The sequence below is a fragment of the Mesoplodon mirus genome (genome assembly GCF_964341445.2).
Source record: "Mesoplodon mirus genome assembly, chromosome: 6".
In the NCBI taxonomy this organism is placed as follows: domain Eukaryota; kingdom Metazoa; phylum Chordata; class Mammalia; order Artiodactyla; family Ziphiidae; genus Mesoplodon; species Mesoplodon mirus.
Window position 1 is genome coordinate 132,782,227 of NC_138982.1, and position 19,347 is coordinate 132,801,573.

The 19,347-nt window shown below is 38.1% G+C and overlaps 2 protein-coding genes across 2 annotated transcripts; both read left to right on the top strand.

Moving 5' to 3' along the window:
- Positions 1 to 7,585: 7,585 nt before the first annotated feature.
- On the top strand, positions 7,586 to 8,310 carry LOC309806980 (keratin-associated protein 13-1-like; the record flags this gene model as incomplete). The annotated part of the gene is made up of 1 exon (XM_082626097.1): positions 7,586 to 8,310. One exon carries the CDS (start codon positions 7,586 to 7,588, stop codon positions 8,087 to 8,089), a length of 504 nt encoding a protein of 167 aa, XP_082482223.1. The 3' UTR covers positions 8,090 to 8,310.
- Positions 8,311 to 14,979: 6,669 nt separating this feature from the next.
- On the top strand, positions 14,980 to 15,608 carry LOC309806983 (keratin-associated protein 13-1-like; the record flags this gene model as incomplete). The annotated part of the gene is made up of 1 exon (XM_082626100.1): positions 14,980 to 15,608. One exon carries the CDS (start codon positions 14,980 to 14,982, stop codon positions 15,481 to 15,483), a length of 504 nt encoding a protein of 167 aa, XP_082482226.1. The 3' UTR covers positions 15,484 to 15,608.
- Between the last annotated feature and the right edge of the window lie 3,739 nt (positions 15,609 to 19,347).

Sequence of the window (19,347 nt, forward strand, 5' to 3'; positions counted from 1 at the left end):
TTTTCATCTGCAATTACAGAAAATATTATTGAATTACACATACAGAGATGAGACTTTACAAGCATGACAAAGGTGACTGTGTAGAATGTCACACCCATGGCTAAGAGTATAAAAACACCCCAGTCCGGGGGTGACATTAAACCTCAGAATCTTCTCATTGTCACTCATTGGAACTCACTACTCCTCTCAACATGTCCTACTATCCCTGCTCAGGAAACTTCTCCTCCTGCTCCCTTGGGGACCAGCTGCGCTACTCAAGCTCCTCCTGTGGCTCTTCTTACCTCGGCGACCTGGTCTACAGCACTGACTGCTGCTCTCCCCGCTCCTGCCGTCTGGGCTCCTCTCTCCGGAGTGTCTTCTATGAGCCCAGCAGGTGCTTTACATCCTGTGGGCTATCCAGTCCCTGCCAGACCTCCTGCTACCGTCCAAGGACCTCCATGGTCTACAGTCCTTGCTGCCCAACTTATGCTGGGTCTCTGGGCTCTCGGTCCAGCAGAGGCTGCTCCCTGGGCTATGGATACAGAAGCTGCTACACACGGGGCTTTGGATCCCATGGCTTCAGACCCCTGGGTTATGAAGTCTGTGCCTTCCCTTGCCTGAGCCATAGATCCAGGTTCTACCGTCCATCCTGCTTTGCCGCTAGGAGTTGCCAATCACTGTGTTACAGACCAATCTGTGGATCTGCCTTCTATTGATCAGCTTGTGGAACATTCAGATGTGAGCAATGTGTCGAACCTCTATACAGAGCTTCTATCATCTTCATGATCTTCGGGAGGATCAACTGTTCTTCACCTTTTTTCCATTCGTAAAATACTGACCAGAAAACTGTCTGCCACGTATACTGAACTTATGGTTAAGTTTATGGAATAAATTAACGGAATTAGAAAAATGAATGAAATATATTACTAAATCAATTAATGAAATTCATGTTAACAAACAATGAATTAATGTTAATGAATTAATGTGATCCTTGTTCATGCATTTTATTCACAAAATGGATAAAAACCTAAATGAATATAATCTAATAAACTCATTCAATCTGGCTTGCAAATGTGCTACTAAGTTTATTGTTAGTTTTAACTAGTTAAGCGTGTTTTTTCTTTTTTTTTTTTTTGGCTTTTGCTTTTTTTGGAGGCTGCTTTTTAGTTGACGTTTACTATACCGCTGAAAGCAAACTTTGAAAAACTAATATTGATAGGTTTGAACTAAGTTATTTGAGGGTTTCAACATTTTCTTCTTCAAAACTTCTGTTTTCTGAAATCCTTACATTGCATGCATAAACTTCACGTGAATAATAATCTCAGAAGTGGCATAGAGCACATTTTCTTCAAAGAATATGGGCCCTTGATGTTTGCTGACTGAAGGAGAAAAGCAAGCCATTTGGAAAATACAACTGAATGGGGAAAACTTTTAGGTTATATGAGAAGTTTTGTACATTAGTTTAGAGAGCTTTCTTTGATTCAGTCAACGTTGGGTGGCAGAAAACCTTATCCCTTCATCTCACTGAGTACTTTTGTATGGAATTGATTTCTTCACAGGTGTAAAGAGGAAGCCAATTATATTTGGTGAGAATTAATTAGGTTCATGAGATGTAGAGTTTCACCTTATTGGATCCAAGATCCAAATTAAACATGGCTGGAAAAAACAAGGCTTTCAAACTATCCGAAGTCACTATTTCATTCATATTGCAACACACATTTACACACTCCTCGTTTTTATGTTTTATGTAGCAATCTGACATTTTATAGGTCACATATTTCAGAAAACAGCCTATTGCTAAGTTAGGCAACATACTGATAAGTCTAAAACAAATAACAAAAAGACAGTATCTTTATACTGAGATAAAGAACAAGTTTCAAAGTATTTTCCTATTCATCATTTTTCAGATCACTATAAGAATCATGAGAAACACACATTTTATGAACTAGTTATTTTACACAGAAGGAAATGAAGACTCAAAGCCCATTAAGGGCTCGCTCTAGGTCCCAGTCTTACAATAAAACCAAATAAAACCATCTATCTATATGATAGATGAGGACTAATATAAGAAGTGAAGATGCAAGCAACATGGGAGAGAATAAGGAGAATTCTGAGAAGGTGAAATAAAATGATCAAAGCAGAGAGGTACAAAGGTACTTGTGTTCAGGAAATTATTGAAAATCAAGTTACAATTTGTATGGATTACTAATGGAAAACCAGCTAGAGAGGTATAATAGGTCTCTTTCACTTCATTGTTTTGGATATCTTGAGTTTTGGATCACATTAATCTTAGGATTCATCTTCTCTTATTCATACTGTTAAAATAGTTTTCTGCCTGCTCATTTTCATTCTATTTTCTACTTATTTAAGCATTTAAAAATACTTTATAAAATAAAGCTTTTGTCAAATGTTATGTAAAATAGTATGTCATTATATTTCCTTATTTTATATAAATATATTCATATTAAATATATAGCATAATATAAAAAATATAAAATATGTAACAAACAGTTAAATCTCTTAAATCCCCTACTACAAATAAAGTAGCAGAGCATCTGCTAGGCTTTAAGGGGTTCTGGAACAAACATACTCCCTAAGTAGAAGTACCTCTGTCGCCTATATACAAAGCTTCCTTTCGACCAGGAGCAGGAAAAGATTCTGTAGGTCTAGTCTCAGATGCAAGCAACCCTACTGGTTGGGTCAAACAATCTGGCAGACCATAGGGTGTTGGTGGCATCTGTGGTATTGAAGAAAATAAAAATAAAATAAAATAAAACTGCAATATGGAGTTTACGGCACACCTCGGTGGGAAAATTACAACGCAGGCAAATAAAGTTGTAGAACAAGGTCTTATAATCTCTACTTGAAAATTAACATATCTTTGGATAATCAGATCCTTGGAAACGACTTGGACCTGCTAGAGATACAAAATTTGACACTGGGACAAGTGATCATGCATCTGTAGCTGTCCATCGTGAGATGCGTTCTGTTGAAACTTCCAAGTCATGAAGTCGGGTGGACTCAGTAGCAATCCATTGTAAGACAGAAATAGCTCATACAGGAATGAACGCTAGCAGAACAAGAAAGCAGGCTCCATGAGCAGAAGCCCAGACCCCCATGTCACCGACCAGCATTGCACCACCACCTCTTTCTCAGATCACATGTGTGGTCACATTTGGTGCCTCAAATGACCAGCTGAACGAGGAAGGGAAAAGCCCAAGCAAGGCTTGCAGATGGATTGGCTCATGGCATGGATGCCTTTAAACACCATGATGAGAAAACAAATAGTTTCTCTATGTGTAGAATCATATGTCTAGCCCCTGGTTATCCACTTTGTAGAAAAGAGAAAAGTGGTCCCAGTTGATGATACATCTAGATTCCTGGACAGTTGCAACTGACCAGACCAGCTAGTTAAAAACCTGGAAGGGAGAATATATAATATTCAGACAATAAAATCTGGTATAGAGACATATGGATGGATATATGTATGTAGGTCCAAAGTGTCAAGATCTCTGTATTTCTTCTTAATGCCCACCAGAATGCATCTATCATGGACGAGCAACTAAAAACTCAAGTTGACAAAATGACTGTCAGTCGAGCTAGCTTGCCTTTGCCAGAAGTCCTCACAATGCTGGCAAGATGAGCATGTGAATAAGTGACCAGAGAGGCTATGAATGGGTCCAACAGCATAAGCTCCCACTTACAAATCTCATATAATGAATGCCACTACAAATGTCCAATCTCTCAGCAACGGAGGCTAATGCTAAACTCCCAGTACGGCACTATTCCTCAAGGAGACCAACTGGTCACTTGGTTGCAAGTTAACAGGGCCCCCTTGTGCCATGAACAGATCAGTGGTTCATCCTCAAACACATAGCTACCTATTCAGAGTAAGCCTCTGCTTTTTGTGCTTATCTCAGCAGCAATATTATTCAGGAGCCAATGAAAAACTTGATCCACCAGCATGGAATTCCTCACAAGGCAGCATCTAATCAGGAAATCCACTTCATAGTAGAGACACCGAGAAGTGGGATCCACAAGTTATGTCAAAAGCCACAGGACCCTGAAGCTCTCTGCCGGATAGAGCATTAAATAGCCCCACTGACAGCAAAGCTGAAGTTTGCTTGGAGCATGGAAACAATGTCCTCAAAGATTGGGTCCCAAATATCCACTTACTCTCATCCCCAGTGACCCATTTAAGAACTTTATGCTTCCTATTTCTGCAACTGGAATTTCCAAGGATAGAACACCTGTTCCCAAAGATAGACTTTCTAATGGACATATCAAAGGTATCATTGAACTGCAATTATGACTGCTGGCTGAGCACTTTGAGTTCCTTGTCTCAGGTACCAGCAAGCCAAAAATAAATAAATAAATAAAAAGAGTTACCATCTAATCCAAGGGTAGATGATCCTGTTTAGTAGAAAATAGTAGGGTTACTGTTACACAGTGAGGGTAAGAAGGAGTATGTGTGGAGCTCAGTCGATCTACTTAGATGGCCCTTGAAAATCCCTGCCCAGTTGAGGATGTGATTTGTCATATGCAGTAACTGTAGCAAGAAAAGGGTATGGTTATCAGTGTTCATACCTCTTAGGAAAGGGCATAGGTAATACCACCAAGAAATCCACTGAGACAAATAGAAGTGGTAGCTGAGGGTGAAGCAAATTTCTAATAGATTGTGAAGGAGGGAAATAATGAGTACCCACCCCAGCTCCAAGTTCAAATGCAGCGACAGAGTCTACGTTTCATCCCACCCAGTCACTCTTGAACATTTCCCCTCAGGAAGAGAGGCCAACCAGAGCTACAGAGAATCTCTCTCCTGATAAGTTGACCCTCAAGGTGAAAATGGTGGACTGTGACAGGTACAGATCTGCACTGGAACTCACATCACATCCCTTCAAAAAAGGAATAACTGGGCTTCCCTGGTGGCGCAGTGGTTGAGAGTCCGCCTGCCGATGCAGGAGTTACGGGTTCGTGCCCTGGTCCGGGAAGATCCCACATGCCGCGGAGTGGCAGGGCCCGTGAGCCATGGCCGCGGAGCCTGCGCATCCAGAGCCTGTGCTCCGTCACGGGAGAGGCCACAACAGTGAGAGGCCTGCATACCACACAAACACACACACACACACACACACACACACACACACTCACAAAAATAGCAACAGTAAAATTGACAACTGAACTCTAAACATATAGAAAGGGGAAGGTAGGGAAACAATTAAACAGCCTCAAATTTGTGATGAAAAACAATTTAAAACTAGAATACACAACCAGTGAGTATCTGTTTCAAATAGGAAATAGAAATACAGATATTTTCAGACAGTTGAAAACTTCGAGATCTTGTCACTAGCCTTCCAGCACAAAAATATATAGTCAAAAGTTATACATAGTCAAAAGCAAAATGATCCTTGCCTATAGCAAAAAGATGTAGGAAGGAATAAAGAGTAAATAAAAAATATATATTGGGTACATTTAAGCAAATATTGCCTGTAAAAACATGGGGACAAATATTTATCAGTATGCATAAGCATACATAAAATGAAAATACTAACACAATAATACAAGAATTGGGGTAAGGATAAGTGGCCTTAAGATTTCTAACATTCTTGCATTGTACAGAAAACAGTAAAAATATGAATTTATATTAACAAATCAACAATCGGCTGTGATCTTTAAGGCAGCACTGCCCAATAGAACTTTCTTTGATGGTGAAAATATTTTTTATCTGCAATTTCCAATATTTGGTATCCATTAGCCACGTGTAATCTGTTGTGCACTTGAAATGTGATGAATATGACTGAGGAGCTGAACTTTAATTTAATTGAATTGAATGTATGCAAATTGAATTTGATATATGTGGCTAGTGCCTACTCTATTGGATGGTGTGGCCTTAGTGTAACATTTAAAAAACTAATGAAATAATGTGTATCCTCCTGGTAGTCCGACAGATTGATTGTTAAGAAATATCTTGCTTAATATACAATAAACTTCTTAACACATAGCAAACTTTGAGATGAATAAAGTAGAAGTACCATTTTTGTTCCTTTTGCCGGATATATCTTTTCTGTTTCCTTTTCTCTTTCCTCATATTTAAGAGAATCTCTTTTATGTAGAAAATAGTTTTGATTTTCATTCCAGTCTGATATTCTAAGTCTTTTATATGGACTATTTGTCATATTATATTTAACTTAATTATTGATACAGTCAGATTTCTACCTACATATTTACTATTTTATTGTTATTTAGTCCATCTTTTGTGTTTCTTTTTGTCTCTTTTCATGCATTTGAGGAGTAATAAAATGGTTTAATGCTATAATTTTACTCTTTTGTTATTTTTTCCAGGCTTTTAATTTTTAAGCAAAATCTTAGATTTTAATGATCATTCTTAATTTATTACTGTTTACTTCTTCTTATATATTAAGAACCACTTTATTAGTGCTGTGTAGAATGTGTATTTAGACACAATTCACTCATATTTCAGTCTTCTTTTCACCTGCTGCAATTCCAACTTTCCCTCTGAGATTATTGTCTTTTTAATTTGAGAAAATCCTTCAATATTCATTTTAGTTCAGGTTTACCTTTTATGGAAAGCTCTATAAAAAGAAGATATTTTGATATTTTACAGTGGAAAAATAATCTTAAAGGGATAGAGTAGATAAAAATTATGTTTTCCAGTGAAAAAGAAAATCATATGAAAGAATCTGAAGGTAGAAATATTCAGAAGGTATTGCTTGATGGGAGTTGTTCTAGAGAAGAAAGGCCTCTACAAAATTTTAAATATAGATGAAAAAAGGGACAATATATATATGAAAAGCCATAAACTATTCTCATACTGAACTTTTTAATTTAAACTACAGAGATAGAAAACCCCATAAAGTCACTACTTATCTCCTCTCGCCTCTAAAATATTTGACTCTGAGTCTTTTCACATGTGCACATATTGGCATCCCCTGAGTCTCTGCCTCAAAGTAGACTTCTTTAGTCATTTTTGCCTCTAAACATTTGTTCTGGTTAATCTCTGTGATCCACCATATTTCTTATTCAATTTACCTGATCTATTTTCTCCTTCTAAAGAATTTGAGAAGTAATTTTATAATAAAATATATAAAAATAATTTTAGGCAATGAAATAAAGTTAGGGAAAGAAAATCATTGGTGGCAAATAGGGTGCCTTTATTCCACAGACAAAAAAGAAATTAATTCATCTTAATCCCTTCCCTTAGAGCTAAGCATCCCCCAGCCAACATACAGTCAAATGAACAAAGAATCTTGGCCAGTGAGAAGAGAAGGGGATTTTCTGGTCACGATGAGATGGCATCAAAGGCATGTCGTCATAGAATTGCTGACTTTGGAACAGGTCATTAGCTTAGTGTTTTAACAACACGGTGAGTTCACACATGAATATGAGATGAAATGAATTTTTCATCTGCAATTACAGAAAATATTATTGAATTACACATACAGAGATGAGACTTTACAAGCATGACAAAGGTGACTGTGTAGAATGTCACACCCATGGCTAAGAGTATAAAAACACCCCAGTCCGGGGGTGACATTAAACCTCAGAATCTTCTCATTGTCACTCATTGGAACTCACTACTCCTCTCAACATGTCCTACTATCCCTGCTCAGGAAACTTCTCCTCCTGCTCCCTTGGGGACCAGCTGCGCTACTCAAGCTCCTCCTGTGGCTCTTCTTACCTCGGCGACCTGGTCTACAGCACTGACCGCTGCTCTCCCCGCTCCTGCCGTCTGGGCTCCTCTCTCCGGAGTGGCTTCTACGAGCCCAGCAGGTGCTTTACATCCTGTGGGCTATCCAGTCCCTGCCAGACCTCCTGCTACCGTCCAAGGACCTCCATGGTCTACAGTCCTTGCTGCCCAACTTATGCTGGGTCTCTGGGCTCTCGGTCCAGCAGAGGCTGCTCCCTGGGCTATGGATACAGAAGCTGCTACACACGGGGCTTTGGATCCCATGGCTTCAGACCCCTGGGTTATGAAGTCTGTGCCTTCCCTTGCCTGAGCCATAGATCCAGGTTCTACCGTCCATCCTGCTTTGCCGCTAGGAGTTGCCAATCACTGTGTTACAGACCAATCTGTGGATCTGCCTTCTATTGATCAGCTTGTGGAACATTCAGATGTGAGCAATGTGTCGAACCTCTATACAGAGCTTCTATCATCTTCATGATCTTCGGGAGGATCAACTGTTCTTCACCTTTTTTCCATTCGTAAAATACTGACCAGAAAACTGTCTGCCACGTATACTGAACTTATGGTTAAGTTTATGGAATAAATTAACGGAATTAGAAAAATGAATGAAATATATTACTAAATCAATTAATGAAATTCATGTTAACAAACAATGAATTAATGTTAATGAATTAATGTGATCCTTGTTCATGCATTTTATTCACAAAATGGATAAAAACCTAAATGAATATAATCTAATAAACTCATTCAATCTGGCTTGCAAATGTGCTACTATGTTTATTGTTAGTTTTAACTAGTTAAGCGTGTTTTTTCTTTTTTTTTTTTTTGGCTTTTGCTTTTTTTGGAGGCTGCTTTTTAGTTGACGTTTACTATACCGCTGAAAGCAAACTTTGAAAAACTAATATTGATAGGTTTGAACTAAGTTATTTGAGGGTTTCAACATTTTCTTCTTCAAAACTTCTGTTTTCTGAAATCCTTACATTGCATGCATAAACTTCACGTGAATAATAATCTCAGAAGTGGCATAGAGCACATTTTCTTCAAAGAATATGGGCCCTTGATGTTTGCTGACTGAAGGAGAAAAGCAAGCCATTTGGAAAATACAACTGAATGGGGAAAACTTTTAGGTTATATGAGAAGTTTTGTACATTAGTTTAGAGAGCTTTCTTTGATTCAGTCAACGTTGGGTGGCAGAAAACCTTATCCCTTCATCTCACTGAGTACTTTTGTATGGAATTGATTTCTTCACAGGTGTAAAGAGGAAGCCAATTATATTTGGTGAGAATTAATTAGGTTCATGAGATGTAGAGTTTCACCTTATTGGATCCAAGATCCAAATTAAACATGGCTGGAAAAAACAAGGCTTTCAAACTATCCGAAGTCACTATTTCATTCATATTGCAACACACATTTACACACTCCTCGTTTTTATGTTTTATGTAGCAATCTGACATTTTATAGGTCACATATTTCAGAAAACAGCCTATTGCTAAGTTAGGCAACATATTGATAAGTCTAAAACAAATAACAAAAAGACAGTATCTTTATACTGAGATAAAGAACAAGTTTCAAAGAATTTTCCTATTCATCATTTTTCAGATCACTATAAGAATCATGAGAAACACACATTTTATGAACTAGTTATTTTACACAGAAGGAAATGAAGACTCAAAGCCCATTAAGGGCTCGCTCTAGGTCCCAGTCTTACAATAAAACCAAATAAAACCATCTATCTATATGATAGATGAGGACTAATATAAGAAGTGAAGATGCAAGCAACATGGGAGAGAATAAGGAGAATTCTGAGAAGGTGAAATAAAATGATCAAAGCAGAGAGGTACAAAGGTACTTGTGTTCAGGAAATTATTGAAAATCAAGTTACAGTTTGTATGGATTACTAATGGAAAACCAGCTAGAGAGGTATAATAGGTCTCTTTCACTTCATTGTTTTGGATATCTTGAGTTTTGGATCACATTAATCTTAGGATTCATCTTCTCTTATTCATACTGTTAAAATAGTTTTCTGCCTGCTCATTTTCATTCTATTTTCTACTTATTTAAGCATTTAAAAATACTTTATAAAATAAAGCTTTTGTCAAATGTTATGTAAAATAGTATGTCATTATATTTCCTTATTTTATATAAATATATTCATATTAAATATATAGCATAATATAAAAAATATAAAATATGTAACAAACAGTTAAATCTCTTAAATCCCCTACTACAAATAAAGTAGCAGAGCATCTGCTAGGCTTTAAGGGGTTCTGGAACAAACATACTCCCTAAGTAGAAGTACCTCTGTCGCCTATATACAAAGCTTCCTTTCGACCAGGAGCAGGAAAAGATTCTGTAGGTCTAGTCTCAGATGCAAGCAACCCTACTGGTTGGGTCAAACAATCTGGCAGACCATAGGGTGTTGGTGGCATCTGTGGTATTGAAGAAAATAAAAATAAAATAAAATAAAACTGCAATATGGAGTTTACGGCACACCTCGGTGGAAAAATTACAACGCAGGCAAATAAAGTTGTAGAACAAGGTCTTATAATCTCTACTTGAAAATTAACATATCTTTGGATAATCAGATCCTTGGAAACGACTTGGACCTGCTAGAGATACAAAATTTGACACTGGGACAAGTGATCATGCATCTGTAGCTGTCCATCGTGAGATGCGTTCTGTTGAAACTTCCAAGTCATGAAGTCGGGTGGACTCAGTAGCAATCCATTGTAAGACAGAAATAGCTCATACAGGAATGAACGCTAGCAGAACAAGAAAGCAGGCTCCATGAGCAGAAGTCCAGACCCCCATGTCACCGACCAGCATTGCACCACCACCTCTTTCTCAGATCACATGTGTGGTCACATTTGGTGCCTCAAATGACCAGCTGAACGAGGAAGGGAAAAGCCCAAGCAAGGCTTGCAGATGGATTGGCTCATGGCATGGATGCCTTTAAACACCATGATGAGAAAACAAATAGTTTCTCTATGTGTAGAATCATATGCCTAGCCCCTGGTTATCCACTTTGTAGAAAAGAGAAAAGTGGTCCCAGTTGATGATACATCTAGATTCCTGGACAGTTGCAACTGACCAGACCAGCTAGTTAAAAACCTGGAAGGGAGAATATATAATATTCAGACAATAAAATCTGGTATAGAGACATATGGATGGATATATGTATGTAGGTCCAAAGTGTCAAGATCTCTGTATTTCTTCTTAATGCCCACCAGAATGCATCTATCATGGACGAGCAACTAAAAACTCAAGTTGACAAAATGACTGTCAGTCGAGCTAGCTTGCCTTTGCCAGAAGTCCTCACAATGCTGGCAAGATGAGCATGTGAATAAGTGACCAGAGAGGCTATGAATGGGTCCAACAGCATAAGCTCCCACTTACAAATCTCATATAATGAATGCCACTACAAATGTCCAATCTCTCAGCAACGGAGGCTAATGCTAAACTCCCAGTACGGCACTATTCCTCAAGGAGACCAACCGGTCACTTGGTTGCAAGTTAACAGGGCCCCCTTGTGCCATGAACAGATCAGTGGTTCATCCTCAAACACATAGCTACCTATTCAGAGTAAGCCTCTGCTTTTTGTGCTTATCTCAGCAGCAATATTATTCAGGAGCCAATGAAAAACTTGATCCACCAGCATGGAATTCCTCACAAGGCAGCATCTAATCAGGAAATCCACTTCATAGTAGAGACACCGAGAAGTGGGATCCACAAGTTATGTCAAAAACCACAGGACCCTGTAGCTCTCTGCCGGATAGAGCATTAAATAGCCCCACTGACAGCAAAGCTGAAGTTTGCTTGGAGCATGGAAACAATGTCCTCAAAGATTGGGTCCCAAATATCCACTTACTCTCATCCCCAGTGACCCATTTAAGAACTTTATGCTTCCTATTTCTGCAACTGGAATTTCCAAGGATAGAACACCTGTTCCCAAAGATAGACTTTCTAATGGACATATCAAAGGTATCATTGAACTGCAATTATGACTGCTGGCTGAGCACTTTGAGTTCCTTGTCTCAGGTACCAGCAAGCCAAAAATAAATAAATAAATAAAAAGAGTTACCATCTAATCCAAGGGTAGATGATCCTGTTTAGTAGAAAATAGTAGGGTTACTGTTACACAGTGAGGGTAAGAAGGAGTATGTGTGGAGCTCAGTCGATCTACTTAGATGGCCCTTGAAAATCCCTGCCCAGTTGAGGATGTGATTTGTCATATGCAGTAACTGTAGCAAGAAAAGGGTATGGTTATCAGTGTTCATACCTCTTAGGAAAGGGCATAGGTAATACCACCAAGAAATCCACTGAGACAGATAGAAGTGGTAGCTGAGGGTGAAGCAAATTTCTAATAGATTGTGAAGGAGGGAAATAATGAGTACCCACCCCAGCTCCAAGTTCAAATGCAGCGACAGAGTCTACGTTTCATCCCACCCAGTCACTCTTGAACATTTCCCCTCAGGAAGAGAGGCCAACCAGAGCTACAGAGAATCTCTCTCCTGATAAGTTGACCCTCAAGGTGAAAATGGTGGACTGTGACAGGTACAGATCTGCACTGGAACTCACATCACATCCCTTCAAAAAAGGAATAACTGGGCTTCCCTGGTGGCGCAGTGGTTGAGAGTCCGCCTGCCGATGCAGGAGTTACGGGTTCGTGCCCTGGTCCGGGAAGATCCCACATGCCGCGGAGTGGCAGGGCCCGTGAGCCATGGCCGCGGAGCCTGCGCATCCAGAGCCTGTGCTCCGTCACGGGAGAGGCCACAACAGTGAGAGGCCTGCATACCACACAAACACACACACACACACACACACACACACACACACTCACAAAAATAGCAACAGTAAAATTGACAACTGAACTCTAAACATATAGAAAGGGGAAGGTAGGGAAACAATTAAACAGCCTCAAATTTGTGATGAAAAACAATTTAAAACTAGAATACACAACCAGTGAGTATCTGTTTCAAATAGGAAATAGAAATACAGATATTTTCAGACAATTGAAAACTTCGAGATCTTGTCACTAGCCTTCCAGCACAAAAATATATAGTCAAAAGTTATACATAGTCAAAAGCAAAATGATCCTTGCCTATAGCAAAAAGATGTAGGAAGGAATAAAGAGTAAATAAAAAATATATATTGGGTACATTTAAGCAAATATTGCCTGTAAAAACATGGGGACAAATATTTATCAGTATGCATAAGCATACATAAAATGAAAATACTAACACAATAATACAAGAATTGGGGTAAGGATAAGTGGCCTTAAGATTTCTAACATTCTTGCATTGTACAGAAAACAGTAAAAATATGAATTTATATTAACAAATCAACAATCGGCTGTGATCTTTAAGGCAGCACTGCCCAATAGAACTTTCTTTGATGGTGAAAATATTTTTTATCTGCAATTTCCAATATTTGGTATCCATTAGCCACGTGTAATCTGTTGTGCACTTGAAATGTGATGAATATGACTGAGGAGCTGAATTTTAATTTAATTGAATTGAATGTATGCAAATTGAATTTGATATATGTGGCTAGTGCCTACTCTATTGGATGGTGTGGCCTTAGTGTAACATTTAAAAAACTAATGAAATAATGTGTATCCTCCTGGTAGTCCGACAGATTGATTGTTAAGAAATATCTTGCTTAATATACAATAAACTTCTTAACACATAGCAAACTTTGAGATGAATAAAGTAGAAGTACCATTTTTGTTCCTTTTGCCGGATATATCTTTTCTGTTTCCTTTTCTCTTTCCTCATATTTAAGAGAATCTCTTTTATGTAGAAAATAGTTTTGATTTTCATTCCAGTCTGATATTCTAAGTCTTTTATATGGACTATTTGTCATATTATATTTAACTTAATTATTGATACAGTCAGATTTCTACCTACATATTTACTATTTTATTGTTATTTAGTCCATCTTTTGTGTTTCTTTTTGTCTCTTTTCATGCATTTGAGGAGTAATAAAATGGTTTAATGCTATAATTTTACTCTTTTGTTATTTTTTCCAGGCTTTTAATTTTTAAGCAAAATCTTAGATTTTAATGATCATTCTTAATTTATTACTGTTTACTTCTTCTTATATATTAAGAACCACTTTATTAGTGCTGTGTAGAATGTGTATTTAGACACAATTCACTCATATTTCAGTCTTCTTTTCACCTGCTGCAATTCCAACTTTCCCTCTGAGATTATTGTCTTTTTAATTTGAGAAAATCCTTCAATATTCATTTTAGTTCAGGTTTACCTTTTATGGAAAGCTCTATAAAAAGAAGATATTTTGATATTTTACAGTGGAAAAATAATCTTAAAGGGATAGAGTAGATAAAAATTATGTTTTCCAGTGAAAAAGAAAATCATATGAAAGAATCTGAAGGTAGAAATATTCAGAAGGTATTGCTTGATGGGAGTTGTTCTAGAGAAGAAAGGCCTCTACAAAATTTTAAATATAGATGAAAAAAGGGACAATATATATATGAAAAGCCATAAACTATTCTCATACTGAACTTTTTAATTTAAACTACAGAGATAGAAAACCCCATAAAGTCACTACTTATCTCCTCTCGCCTCTAAAATATTTGACTCTGAGTCTTTTCACATGTGCACATATTGGCATCCCCTGAGTCTCTGCCTCAAAGTAGACTTCTTTAGTCATTTTTGCCTCTAAACATTTGTTCTGGTTAATCTCTGTGATCCACCATATTTCTTATTCAATTTACCTGATCTATTTTCTCTTTCTAAAGAATTTGAGAAGTAATTTTATAATAAAATATATAAAAATAATTTTAGGCAATGAAATAAAGTTAGGGAAAGAAAATCATTGGTGGCAAATAGGGTGCCTTTATTCCACAGACAAAAAAGAAATTAATTCATCTTAATCCCTTCCCTTAGAGCTAAGCATCCCCCAGCCAACATACAGTCAAATGAACAAAGAATCTTGGCCAGTGAGAAGAGAAGGGGATTTTCTGGTCACGATGAGATGGCATCAAAGGCATGTCGTCATAGAATTGCTGACTTTGGAACAGGTCATTAGCTTAGTGTTTTAACAACACGGTGAGTTCACACATGAATATGAGATGAAATGAATTTTTCATCTGCAATTACAGAAAATATTATTGAATTACACATACAGAGATGAGACTTTACAAGCATGACAAAGGTGACTGTGTAGAATGTCACACCCATGGCTAAGAGTATAAAAACACCCCAGTCCGGGGGTGACATTAAACCTCAGAATCTTCTCATTGTCACTCATTGGAACTCACTACTCCTCTCAACATGTCCTACTATCCCTGCTCAGGAAACTTCTCCTCCTGCTCCCTTGGGGACCAGCTGCGCTACTCAAGCTCCTCCTGTGGCTCTTCTTACCTCGGCGACCTGGTCTACAGCATTGACCGCTGCTCTCCCCGCTCCTGCCGTCTGGGCTCCTCTCTCCGGAGTGTCTTCTATGAGCCCAGCAGGTGCTTTACATCCTGTGGGCTATCCAGTCCCTGCCAGACCTCCTGCTACCGTCCAAGGACCTCCATGGTCTACAGTCCTTGCTGCCCAACTTATGCTGGGTCTCTGGGCTCTCGGTCCAGCAGAGGCTGCTCCCTGGGCTATGGATACAGAAGCTGCTACACACGGGGCTTTGGATCCCATGGCTTCAGACCCCTGGGTTATGAAGTCTGTGCCTTCCCTTGCCTGAGCCATAGATCCAGGTTCTACCGTCCATCCTGCTTTGCCGCTAGGAGTTGCCAATCACTGTGTTACAGACCAATCTGTGGATCTGCCTTCTATTGATCAGCTTGTGGAACATTCAGATGTGAGCAATGTGTCGAACCTCTATACAGAGCTTCTATCATCTTCATGATCTTCGGGAGGATCAACTGTTCTTCACCTTTTTTCCATTCGTAAAATACTGACCAGAAAACTGTCTGCCACGTATACTGAACTTATGGTTAAGTTTATGGAATAAATTAACGGAATTAGAAAAATGAATGAAATATATTACTAAATCAATTAATGAAATTCATGTTAACAAACAATGAATTAATGTTAATGAATTAATGTGATCCTTGTTCATGCATTTTATTCACAAAATGGATAAAAACCTAAATGAATATAATCTAATAAACTCATTCAATCTGGCTTGCAAATGTGCTACTAAGTTTATTGTTAGTTTTAACTAGTTAAGCGTGTTTTTTCTTTTTTTTTTTTTGGCTTTTGCTTTTTTTGGAGGCTGCTTTTTAGTTGACGTTTACTATACCGCTGAAAGCAAACTTTGAAAAACTAATATTGATAGGTTTGAACTAAGTTATTTGAGGGTTTCAACATTTTCTTCTTCAAAACTTCTGTTTTCTGAAATCCTTACATTGCATGCATAAACTTCACGTGAATAATAATCTCAGAAGTGGCATAGAGCACATTTTCTTCAAAGAATATGGGCCCTTGATGTTTGCTGACTGAAGGAGAAAAGCAAGCCATTTGGAAAATACAACTGAATGGGGAAAACTTTTAGGTTATATGAGAAGTTTTGTACATTAGTTTAGAGAGCTTTCTTTGATTCAGTCAACGTTGGGTGGCAGAAAACCTTATCCCTTCATCTCACTGAGTACTTTTGTATGGAATTGATTTCTTCACAGGTGTAAAGAGGAAGCCAATTATATTTGGTGAGAATTAATTAGGTTCATGAGATGTAGAGTTTCACCTTATTGGATCCAAGATCCAAATTAAACATGGCTGGAAAAAACAAGGCTTTCAAACTATCCGAAGTCACTATTTCATTCATATTGCAACACACATTTACACACTCCTCGTTTTTATGTTTTATGTAGCAATCTGACATTTTATAGGTCACATATTTCAGAAAACAGCCTATTGCTAAGTTAGGCAACATATTGATAAGTCTAAAACAAATAACAAAAAGACAGTATCTTTATACTGAGATAAAGAACAAGTTTCAAAGTATTTTCCTATTCATCATTTTTCAGATCACTATAAGAATCATGAGAAACACACATTTTATGAACTAGTTATTTTACACAGAAGGAAATGAAGACTCAAAGCCCATTAAGGGCTCGCTCTAGGTCCCAGTCTTACAATAAAACCAAATAAAACCATCTATCTATATGATAGATGAGGACTAATATAAGAAGTGAAGATGCAAGCAACATGGGAGAGAATAAGGAGAATTCTGAGAAGGTGAAATAAAATGATCAAAGCAGAGAGGTACAAAGGTACTTGTGTTCAGGAAATTATTGAAAATCAAGTTACAATTTGTATGGATTACTAATGGAAAACCAGCTAGAGAGGTATAATAGGTCTCTTTCACTTCATTGTTTTGGATATCTTGAGTTTTGGATCACATTAATCTTAGGATTCATCTTCTCTTATTCATACTGTTAAAATAGTTTTCTGCCTGCTCATTTTCATTCTATTTTCTACTTATTTAAGCATTTAAAAATACTTTATAAAATAAAGCTTTTGTCAAATGTTATGTAAAATAGTATGTCATTATATTTCCTTATTTTATATAAATATATTCATATTAAATATATAGCATAATATAAAAAATATAAAATATGTAACAAACAGTTAAATCTCTTAAATCCCCTACTACAAATAAAGTAGCAGAGCATCTGCTAGGCTTTAAGGGGTTCTGGAACAAACATACTCCCTAAGTAGAAGTACCTCTGTCGCCTATATACAAAGCTTCCTTTCGACCAGGAGCAGGAAAAGATTCTGTAGGTCTAGTCTCAGATGCAAGCAACCCTACTGGTTGGGTCAAACAATCTGGCAGACCATAGGGTGTTGGTGGCATCTGTGGTATTGAAGAAAATAAAAATAAAATAAAATAAAACTGCAATATGGAGTTTACGGCACACCTCGGTGGGAAAATTACAACGCAGGCAAATAAAGTTGTAGAACAAGGTCTTATAATCTCTACTTGAAAATTAACATATCTTTGGATAATCAGATCCTTGGAAACGACTTGGACCTGCTAGAGATACAAAATTTGACACTGGGACAAGTGATCATGCATCTGTAGCTGTCCATCGTGAGATGCGTTCTGTTGAAACTTCCAAGTCATGAAGTCGGGTGGACTCAGTAGCAATCCATTGTAAGACAGAAATAGCTCATACAGGAATGAACGCTAGCAGAACAAGAAAGCAGGCTCCATGAGCAGAAGTCCAGACCCCCATGTCACCGACCAGCATTGCACCACCACCTCTTTCTCAGATCACATGTGTGGTCACATTTGGTGCCTCAAATGACCAGCTGAACGAGGAAGGGAAAAGCCCAAGCAAGGCTTGCAGATGGATTGGCTCATGGCATGGATGCCTTTAAACACCATGATGAGAAAACAAATAGTTTCTCTATGTGTAGAATCATATGCCTAGCCCCTGGTTATCCACTTTGTAGAAAAGAGAAAAGTGGTCCCAGTTGATGATACATCTAGATTCCTGGACAGTTGCAACTGACCAGACCAGCTAGTTAAAAACCTGGAAGGGAGAATATATAATATTCAGACAATAAAATCTGGTATAGAGACATATGGATGGATATATGTATGTAGGTCCAAAGTGTCAAGATCTCTGTATTTCTTCTTAATGCCCACCAGAATGCATCTATCATGGACGAGCAACTAAAAACTCAAGTTGACAAAATGACTGTCAGTCGAGCTAGCTTGCCTTTGCCAGAAGTCCTCACAATGCTGGCAAGATGAGCATGTGAATAAGTGACCAGAGAGGCTATGAATGGGTCCAACAGCATAAGCTCCCACTTACAAATCTCATATAATGAATGCCACTACAAATGTCCAATCTCTCAGCAACGGAGGCTAATGCTAAACTCCCAGTACGGCACTATTCCTCAAGGAGACCAACCGGTCACTTGGTTGCAAGTTAACAGGGCCCCCTTGTGCCATGAACAGATCAGTGGTTCATCCTCAAACACATAGCTACCTATTCAGAGTAAGCCTCTGCTTTTTGTGCTTATCTCAGCAGCAATATTATTCAGGAGCCAATGAAAAACTTGATCCACCAGCATGGAATTCCTCACAAGGCAGCATCTAATCAGGAAATCCACTTCATAGTAGAGACACCGAGAAGTGGGATCCACAAGTTATGTCAAAAACCACAGGACCCTGTAGCTCTCTGCCGGATAGAGCATTAAATAGCCCCACTGACAGCAAAGCTGAAGTTTGCTTGGAGCATGGAAACAATGTCCTCAAAGATTGGGTCCCAAATATCCACTTACTCTCATCCCCAGTGACCCATTTAAGAACTTTATGCTTCCTATTTCTGCAACTGGAATTTCCAAGGATAGAACACCTGTTCCCAAAGATAGACTTTCTAATGGACATATCAAAGGTATCATTGAACTGCAATTATGACTGCTGGCTGAGCACTTTGAGTTCCTTGTCTCAGGTACCAGCAAGCCAAAAATAAATAAATAAATAAAAAGAGTTACCATCTAATCCAAGGGTAGATGATCCTGTTTAGTAGAAAATAGTAGGGTTACTGTTACACAGTGAGGGTAAGAAGGAGTATGTGTGGAGCTCAGTCGATCTACTTAGATGGCCCTTGAAAATCCCTGCCCAGTTGAGGATGTGATTTGTCATATGCAGTAACTGTAGCAAGAAAAGGGTATGGTTATCAGTGT